The sequence below is a fragment of the Mus caroli genome, chromosome X, assembly GCF_900094665.2.
Source record: "Mus caroli chromosome X, CAROLI_EIJ_v1.1, whole genome shotgun sequence".
Taxonomy (NCBI): domain Eukaryota; kingdom Metazoa; phylum Chordata; class Mammalia; order Rodentia; family Muridae; genus Mus; species Mus caroli.
In genome coordinates this window covers 150,883,689-150,893,818 of record NC_034589.1, presented here as the reverse complement: position 1 = coordinate 150,893,818, position 10,130 = coordinate 150,883,689, and the positions used below count along the sequence as shown (strand labels likewise).

Genomic DNA, 10,130 nt, shown 5'->3' with positions numbered 1-10,130 from the left:
CCATTACAGATGGTTGTGAGCCACCATGTGGTTGCTGGGAATTGAACTCAGGTCCTCTGGAAGAGCAGTCAGTGTTCTTAACCACTGAGCCATCTCTCCAGCCCCAAATCTAGAAGTGTTAGGTCTATTCATTTTGTTGTACATGCAGTTTCTAGAAATTTCTACCTCCTATTATAAAATGGAAACTATAATTAAACAACTAGCTATTTCCCTGACATTCCTTATCTCTGGTAAGCACTCTACAAGCTTCTACTTGTTTGTATTTTACTACTCTTGATGTAGGTGGAATCACAGAGTATTTGGGTTTTGTGACAAACTTATTTCACTTTGATTTTTTCTCTTTTGTGATCTTTCTCTCTCCCTCCTTCTGTATGTGTGCTGCATGCATGTGTCTGTGTTTGCACATCTATACATGTGCATAGAGGTCCGTGACATCAGTCATTATCTACTGCTGTCCACTTTGTTGATTTGAGACAGGGTCTCCTATTCAGTTGGAGAATGTTCTTTCAGCTGCACTGGCTGGCCAGCAATTTATTCGGATAGTCCCATCTCCTTCCCCAGTGCTGGAGTTACAGCACACACAGCCATGCTCAAGTTTGTACATAGCTTCTATGAATTTGAAATGATTCTGGAGAAGTGCCATAGCTAAAGTGTGAGAATGTGTGAAGTGACAGTGTCCTTAAGGGTATGGTGGAGTCCTGTACAACTGTTAACGTTTGTAATGCTGCACTTGTGTTCCATTGTTCCCCAGACCGAATGCATTGGCCAGGGAGCTTATAGATACCAAGCATCTTTTGCCTTTTTTTTTTTCCTGAAGAGATACTTGAAATAGAGTTATCTTTTCATGGCTAGACCACAGTAGAAAGTTTTGTATGCTCTTGTCTGTGTTTTACGTCCATTTTGCAGACTGAGCAGAAAGACAGCTTTCTCAGAACAGTCCCAGGATTGGCTTCTGTGTGATTCACTGAAGGTTTGGAGTTGTCCTTGCTTACCTTTTTGCTCAGGTCCCCATGCTTGCAGAGAATGTGCCCTTGGTCATTGAACAGAAATGTCTAGGGGACTTGAAAGATGGCAGTTGAGAATTCTTGCTGCTCCTACCTTGTTTGTCATGTGTTAATTTAATTAAGGTTGGGATATAAGAGTCTAAGCAATGAGTACAATCCAACCTTCCGGGATCACTTGGCATGTGTCACTGTATAGCACTGTACAGTGGGTGCTTACTGATTCATTTTCTAAAAAGCTTCACTATCAAATTCAGTGTACAGATGACAAAAAATATTCAGACCAAAGACATGAAGTTTTACCTTCTTAAAAGCTTGTAGCAGCCTCAGGGAGATGATACGGTCATGAGTTGCAAAGGATAAGATATATGGTTTCAGTTCTGCTAAGTGACAGTTGTTTAAAATCCCGGGACTGAAGAAAGTCCAGGACGAATTCAGCTGTATTGTGTCTTTCACTGTCTGCTGGCCATCTGGAGGCGAAAGCTTGTTTCCTAGGCAAATGATTCTGGAGAAATGCCAGAGCCAAAGTGGGAGAACGTGGGAAGTGACAGTGTCCTTAAGGGTATCTCGAAGTCCTGGTACAGCTGGTAATGTTTGGAATGCTATATTTGCATTCCATTGTTCCCCAGACTGAATGCATTGGCCAGGGAGCTTATAGATACCAAGCATCTTGATTTTTTTTTTTTTTTTGGCTTGAAGAAATATTTGAAGTAGATGGAAGTTTCATGGTCCAGAGTAGAAAGTATTTTGTATGCTCTTGTCCTGTATTTTAGATCCATTTGTGAGAACCATCTGAAAGAGCTATTTCCGTGAACAGAGCCACAGAATCGACTTCTGTGTGACTCACCAAGACTCTGGAGTTTCTTTTTAACTTTTCCCTTTTGAAATCCATATCTGCCTTCAGTGCTGGAGAGCTGCCCATGGTTGGGAAATACTCAAACATTAAAAATGGTGACCATCTTTCTTTAGAGAGGAGTCTTGATTTAAGGTTTCAGGTTGATTTATCTATTTATGTCTCCTGGGTCCTTAGCTGATTGATCACACAGGGATTTGTCATAATTGCCTACCTCTTTGAACCAAATGTGGACATAGCAACTAAAAATAAATATGTGGATAGTAGGGCCTTCTTTGCCTGGGGAGTAGCATACTTGCTGTTGCTAAGATGTTTCCTGGCTTTAGCACAGCATCCATCATTGGGAGCACAGCTGTGTTTTTGGAGTGGAGGGATGACAGAAGTGCATAGGCACACTGGGAATTATCCTGAACAATGGCTACAGATGCAAATCATTATGCCTAATCCACAACATCATCTTTATTTGTGTGGATCTTTGTGTCACATGCTTGTGTGTGACTTGCTGTGCTGAGAACTAGAAGCATGCCAAAGAACAATTTTCATTTTCAGAATAGTTTGTCAGAATTTGAAATATACCAGGCAGACCATTTTTGCACTGTGAGTGGCCAGTGGTTTTGACTTTAGAATGGCAAAAAAAAAAAAAGACTTTAGAATGGCAAAATGTTAGAATACTTGCTCTGACTGCATAATACTTTCTTATCAACAGGCAAACAGAGATTGAGTGTGAAATTTCAAAAAAGAATTATATTGAGTGGGAAGCTATTTAACCCAGTAAGTTTACCCCAGGAATGGGGGTCATTAATGTAGGTCACTGGGTTCAAAGTGCATCTTGCCCAGAGATGAGTTGTGTACTCCTGGGGGACATTATGCAGCTTCTTCACATCACTTTCTACAGCTGGAAAGGGAGTTGCTGATGCTAGTTTCTCTTGCAGAACTGCGGTGAAGATAAACGGGTCGCTATTTGCAGTCCCCTAACACTGCATCTGCTGTATTTAAGCATTTATAAGCTTTGCTTCCTGTCCTTGCCTCTTGTTTTGATAAAATTTCACATCTTCCCCCCATCCCCCAGGATCAAGTTGGAGCTAGTCCCAAACCTGAATTTGTTCTGTGATGATTCTAGCAGCATGGAAAAATGTTACGCAGGAATACCTTGGTTAAGCATTACATTTCTTTCTTGTGACATTATTATAGAACTCTCCCTTGTGCCTGAACTAAAATTTAAACTATATTTAGTGCTCTGGAATTTTCCCTTAAATTGATTTATTTTGGGCATTGAGCTCCCCGTTTTGCAGTTTTAAGATAAAGCCTCACTTAAGCTTTTCTACTTCTGCTTCTAAAGAACTGCCTCTGCCTCGCTTTGTGATGTCGAAGAATGATGGTGAGATACGGTTTGGGAACCCAGCTGAGCTGCATGGACCGAAGGTTCAGATTCCATACTTAACCACAGAGAAAAATTCCTTCAAAAGAATGGACAATGAGGAGAAGCAGGTAAAGGTGTCTGGTTTGGCATGTTCATTTGATTCCGACTGCGAGGCCTCATTGTAGCACAGTCTCTTGTCTTTTGCCAAACTCCCAGCAAATATTACCATCTGGAACATAATTACAGACTTGGAAGTTAGCCAGGAAAGTTTTCTCATAGCAAGAAGAAGCTGACACATAGGAATTACTGCTAGCCACCCACTGGCCCTTTAGAATCTGCCTTAGTGTAGAATTGTGCCTCAAATAGTGCCTTGATTTAACACACTTACTTGATTTATCTAGGTTAGTGGTTTTCTAAGTGGGTTCATTGACCTATAATTTCTCAACAACATGGAAACAAACAACAAAGCTAAAACCAAAGGAAGAAATGGTCTGTCTAGGAATTAGCAAGTGCTCCCCTCCAAAAAGAAGCCCTGAGGGAGACTATGCTCAAACATGGTTGGAAAGTAAGTCCTCATAGCCCATTCGTATGGAAAGACTAAGTCAGCCTGGGAAGTTTAGAATGGATATCAACAGGCAGGTTCTATTGTAAAGAGACCTGGAGATCTGTTTACCAAACTCTTTTTGTTTTTTAAATCAGGGAATCCTTTCTTGGGAAACATATGTGGAACAGCATCTCTGCAAATGCTATTACCCACTTACCAGGCTTGGAACCACAATAGGGAGGATGGGCTTTTAAAATCAGGCCATTGATTGCAGCCACCAGGTGGTGATTAATAAAGACAAAAGAATGCCATTCTAGTGGGCCTATGAGGAAGAGACCAACAGTCATCATGAGATAACTCACTCTTTTGATAAAGAGACGTGCAGAGAATCAGATTATATTCAACAGTGTCTTCTGTAAGGTAAAGGCACATGCTATATTTTAGGAAGAATTGAACCAAGATGTTTAACAATGCAATGAATGGTTATACTAGAAAATTAGCTTACATGGTTAACTTTGATGGTCTTGGATATTCAAGGTTGCAGGTTTCTTTATTTTAGTTATTTTTTGACACACAGGGTTTGTCTGTATAGCCCAGGCTGGCATCAGACTTATGTGGTCTTTCTGCCTTCTGAATGCTGTATTACAGGTGTGCTTCATCATTCCTAGCCAAAGTTTTATGTTTATAGTTAAGAAGTGTGTCTCACTTTGTTAAATAACTCCATGTAAGGTTGCTTTAATTATTTAAGTGGCATATTAGAAAGGCACAGGAATTTGTAGTCAGTATACTTTGATATGAGTCTATACCAGCATTTGGAGAGGACTGAGGACACACTGTCTCACAGTGGTAGATTCCCCAGAAACTATCCAGGTCTTATCTCAGATCATGTATTTGTTTTTAAATTAAAGAATCCAATATAATCTCTGGGTTATAAAAAGCATCATTTTCCTGTTCTTTGGGTACCCCATGCTCACAGTCTATTGGTAGTCTTTAAAGAAATAAAAGGAGGAAGAGGAAGAGGAGGAGGAAGAAGAGGAGAAGGAGAAAGAGGAGGAGGAGGAGAAAGAAAGGAGGAAGAGGAGGAGGAGGAGGAGGAGGAAATCCAGTAAACAGGCCCAGGCTGCTCATTTGACCTAGAGTCCTGTATCATGGTCATGATTGAGTTGGTTTCCAATTGTACTTGTGAAGGCTTTCGTCTATCTTAGTATTTTGGAGTGTCTTAGATGGGGTGGCTATGTTTTAAAGTCTCTCAATGAGGAACAAACAACTCCTCAACATCTAATTTTGTTTAATAAGCTCTAAGAATACCCACTGTTAGGCATTAAACATTTAAAATATAAATTTTATTGCATTTTCTAGATTTATACTTGGTGAATAAAAATTCAGTAAATAGGAATCTTAAAAAGGAAGACTCATTAATTCATTAATTGAATGAAAATGGAATCTGTCCACAATTGGGGTTTATGAATGTCCTCTCATGTGATCAATGTCTTTCATTTTCCAGAGGAAAATATTGTTGGGCTAGCTGCAAGCGTTTCGGGCTGGCATTCGTAATTTAGGTAGCACAGCACTGGTGAGCCTGTATTCTCTGGGTACCTTTTTTGCTATGCTGCATTTTTGAGGAAACATTTCTCCCCATTTGTTAAATCAGCCGGGTCACCAGCCGTAGAGTCACATTTTGCTTCTTAAACTGCAGCTCAGAATGCCAGGCTTCTCCAGTGGTTGCCTCTGACCTCTGCTCTGGTTCTTTGAAGCAGGAAACACAGTCTCCCACGATGTCACCCCTCGCCTCCCCTCCTTCTTCCCCGCCTCATTACCAGAGGGTGTCCTTGAGCCATGGCTACAGCAAACTGCGGAGCGGCACAGAACAGATGCATCCAGGTAAGAGGCGACCAGGGGGCCAGCTGTCACAAGCAATGTCTTAGAATCTTCTTAATGTACCAGGCAGCAATGCCACCAGCTGCTTAATTCCCTGATTTAATTACTCTTGTCTTTGGAAACATGGCTCAATTTCATTTTATATTCTCAAGCAAAGTTTTCTTTTTTAATGAAATTAAGCATATCTCAGCAATGCTTTGTTTCCTAGTCTGGAAGCTGGTTTGTCCTTAGACTTGTAAACAACTATTTAGATGATTTAATATTTCATATTCAAATAGCATTAAAGGAATGTAGCATGTATAAAGGGGTTGTATTTTTATGAGAATTGTTATTTCCTTCTGCAAGGACACTGAGCACATTGACTCTGTAACTGCTTTTATGGAAATTCTTTAAAAACATAACTATGCAAAAAGCAAAAGAGTTGATCCCATCTTTAAGGAGTGGGGACATAAATGAAAATATTGAGCTTTTATGTATTAGGATAAGGGTAAAGGAAATGCTAGTGGTAGTGATTTGCTGAGAAATGTGAAGCATGCCCAGTTATGGGGCTGCCTGCGTGTTCCTATTTCTGCTCTCTTGGTCCTTCCCGGGGTAGAATGCCTGAGCTGGTCCTCAGCATGACTTGCAGAGTTGCCTGCCCAGACTGCAATGTGTGAAACTCCATGAATTCACTGCAGCACCTTGTTCTTCAGTGGTTCACATGTCTAGTTTCAGATATGACCTGTTTAATGTATTCCAGAGTAGAATGCTCTATAGCCCCCTGCCCAATTTGTGTGATATGATGGAAATGGCTCAGTTTCTGCAGGATTTTGCTGTATTAGAAAAAAAAGCAATGACTTTTAGAGGGCCACAGAAATAAAACAATATTCTAGGCTGAAGTAAAGAGAAGCTGTCCTTTTGCTGAGAGAAGCAGGTAGGATGCTATGAAAAGAGCTTTCGGTTAGAACCAGAAGGTTGGGATTGGGAGGCCTCTGAATGACTTTAAGCAAACCATTGAGCTTCTATGAACCGTATTTTTTTTCTTTTTAAAACAGTGATGAGGGTGTTAAGATGATTTAGTGGAAATATGAATGTAAACTCATCTGGAAATTACATCCTATTCAATGCAAGATGTGTTCCTAATAGATAATTTAAAAATTCTCCTGAAAATCATCTGTCTCATTTATGTATGAAACTGCACAGGGGTCAGACTTCACTTTCCTCTTGTACTTTCCCTTGTATTATTTTCCTTTTTAAAAAGAAGTACAGTTGTTTCTTCTATTTCAAATCTAATTTGGGCGTGGAAATTAATGCTTAGTCCACAGGTAAGTCCATCTGTGTTCTATTGAGTCAACCTGTCAGTAAGTTGTACCTTTGATAGTAGTCCTTGTTTGTGTCCTCTATTTCCTGCTCCATCCTCTCATCCGATGCTAAGTGGGCTCCCATCCTGCAGCACTGAAGAGGCAGCCTGCTTCCCTCATTTCTGGATTCTGAAGAGTTGATGCCAAGGCTCTGTACGCCCTTACTCATTTTTATACTTTCTTTGAAGGTGGTAATATCTGTCTATGACAAGGTGCACATATTTTAAGTATTTAATTTAAATTTTAACAAATGGCTATGCTCAAGTAGGTACCACTGACATAAAACCATCCCATTGTACTCCACATGCCTCTTTCCAACCACACCCCACCCTGAAATGAAGCACTGTTGTGACTTTTATCATTTTTGATTAGTTTTACTTCTTCTAGAACTTCATGCAAAAGAAAACGTGCAGACTGATTCTGCTTGTGTCTGCTGCCTTCTCCTCAATGTAACAGTGGAAATTCCTATTTGTGTATTGCTAGTTCCTTGCATTTTATTATTCAGGAGGTTTCATTGCAAGGATAACCATGGATTAATGGTCCTTCTCCTGTTGATGAGCATTTGGGCAACTGTAGTTAGTGTTTGGCTATTATGAATAAGGATACCATCATTATTTGTTCATGATTCTTTTTATGAGTTACATTGTCATTTCCTTGACACTTAGGAGTAGAATCTTTGGGTATGGGTGTACAAGCAGCCATGGTTCCACTCTGAAACTGAACTTCAGAGGAATGATATCTTCAGGGTTCTACAAAACAGTCCTCTCCTTGGAGAAAGATGATGTGTCTATATCCATAAGAAACCTCTTGTAAAGGAATTGAAGAGTTACTTGGTTTGCTTTTGACTTGCATATTTTGGGTTTCCTTTGGTAAGGAAGAGAGTTGTGGCACTAAATAATATGTACCTTTTTTCTAAGTTTAGGTTCAGTTAAAGAGCAAGTCAGATATCAGGTTGCTGCTGGCCCAATTATCAGCTTTGTTGCTCATGTAGCTAAACAGCACATTCCTTAGATATATGGCTAATTTTGATACCCACTTTTTCAGCCACAGGCAGCCTTGCCCAATCCAACCTTTTCCCTTAGTAGAAGAAAAACCTGTCTCTCTAAAGTGAGCTCCTGTCTAGCTGAGTTTTCATTGAAACCTAACTGATAAAATACATCTGTCTCTCCATGTTACAAGCCCTATAGGTAAGGGATTTGAGCTGAGGTTCACACGGTACCTTCTTCCCCTATGGATCTTCTTTGGGGGGGGGGTAGACGAATCCTGTCTGTTATGGGAAGTACAGGTCCATGGGTTTCATTAGGATTTATAAGCACTAGGATCCTAGCTATACTTCGGCTTACTGTGCTTAAAACTTTTTGGTAGGCTTCAGTTGGTATGAAGAGTTTATTGTTATCAGAGGAAATTACTTGCCTACAAGTTGAAATTTACTTTGAAGACTTAGACTATGTACTACCTATGAAATTCTCTTTTGTAGTTTTACATTTATATGTACTCCTAGTAGGTTCTGAAATGCGCTAAATGTGTTGCCAGGCAATCATTTAGATATTTTAATCTGTTATAATTTGGTGTTCTAGTTGCTAGGAAGAAATACAAAATGTAGTTGTGAGCCTGAATGGTTTGTTGCTTTCTTATTTTCTTTCTTCCTTCTTCCCTTCCTTCCTTCTCTCTCTTTTCCTCCCTCCCTCCGTTCTTCCCTCCCTCCCTGTCTTTTCTTGCTTGCTTGCTTGCTTGCTTGCTTTCTTGCTTTCCTCTATCCTGTCCTGTTCCATTCCTTTCTTTTCTCTACTTTCTTTTTTGAGACAGGGTCTCATGAATACCAGTCTGGCCCCCTGCCTGCTTATCTTACAGGTGCACCACAGTCCAGCCTGTTTAGTATTCTTGATGTGTTATTGTTGTATATTCTTTATTTTAAAACTATCAAATCATGCTAAATGTGGTACCATAACAGCCACCTCTGCTCGCCACTCAATTTTATTTGTAAGTTACAGAAAGAAGCAGTTTATATATTTATATATTTTAAGTCCTCAAAGTGTTAGCCCACAGAGATGGGAAATGGTTTCATTTTGGGTGATAATTTCTCCTTTCTGTTAGAGCTGGTTATATTTAACTGTCATGTTACCATATTGGCAAGGGTATTATGATGTGTTCTGGAAATAAAAGAAATATCATTCATTTTGTGGCTTAGAAATATAGTAAAATCATTTAAAACATCTTGGTTATTTATTAGTAGAATAATAAATTTATATAATACATTTATTCATTTTTGTATACTTGGTTTTACATTCTATACAAGGAAGATAACCATTTATTTTTATAGTAAATTTTAATGTTAAGTTTTAGTGTTCAAAGTTTATATTAATTTTCCTTGGAGGTTATATGTTTAATTGAATACATTTAAATGGGAGGTATTTATAAATTATAACTACATTTTGGCATTTATCTATAATTTCAAAAGAATTACAAACCTCATTTTTTATTTAAAAACTCTAAGCTTTATTTTTATGTTATGTTTGCAAGTATTTTGCGTGCATGTAAGTCTGTATACCAAGTCCATGTGATACCGGTGGAGGCCAAAAGAGGGTGTTGGATACCCTAGGACTGGAGTTACAGGTAGTTGTGAACTACCACGTGGGTGCTGGGAATTGAACCTGAGTCCTCTGAAAAAGGAAACAGTACTCTTAAAGCACTAAGTCATCTCTCTAGCCCTCAGAAAACTTAATGAACAAATTCATTGTAGGCTGGAGAGATGGCTCAGCAGTTAAGAGCACTGACTGCTCTTCCAGATGTCCTGAGCTCAATCCCCAGCAACCACATGGTGGCTCACAACCACCTGTAATGGGATCTGATGCCCTCTTCTGGTGTGTCTGAAGACAAACAGAAAGTGTACTCATATACATAAAATAAATAATTCTTTAAAAAAATTCATTGCAAAATAAAAATGTGAGAAAACTCCTTTTCCCACTGAAAGTGTTCATAAATATGAACTACAAAGAAAGTTCTTCATCTAAAATGATACCTTTTGGGGTTGGAGAGTTACTCATTGATTAAGAGTACTGACTGGGAAGCCGGGCGGTGGTGGCGCACGCCTTTAATCCCAGCACTTGGGAGGCAGAGGCAGGTGGATTTCTGAGTTTGAGGCCAGCCTGGTCTA

At 39.4% G+C, this 10,130-nt stretch overlaps 1 protein-coding gene across 11 annotated transcripts in view; it reads left to right on the top strand.

The window, feature by feature from the left end:
• Reps2 (RALBP1 associated Eps domain containing 2) overlaps positions 1–10,130 on the top strand; it is a 229,181-nt gene that overhangs the window by 83,692 nt on the left and 135,359 nt on the right. For 7 of the 11 annotated variants that reach the window (XM_029473675.1, XM_021152942.2, XM_029473670.1 and 4 more), the window contains 2 exons: positions 3,194–3,342; positions 5,513–5,639. In XM_029473675.1, the coding sequence (XP_029329535.1) occupies positions 3,194–3,342; positions 5,513–5,639 (276 nt within the window). The remainder of the gene's footprint in view (positions 1–3,193; positions 3,343–5,512; positions 5,640–10,130) is intronic. The other 4 variants (XM_029473672.1, XM_021152943.2, XM_029473673.1 and 1 more) reach the window with 1 other exon arrangement.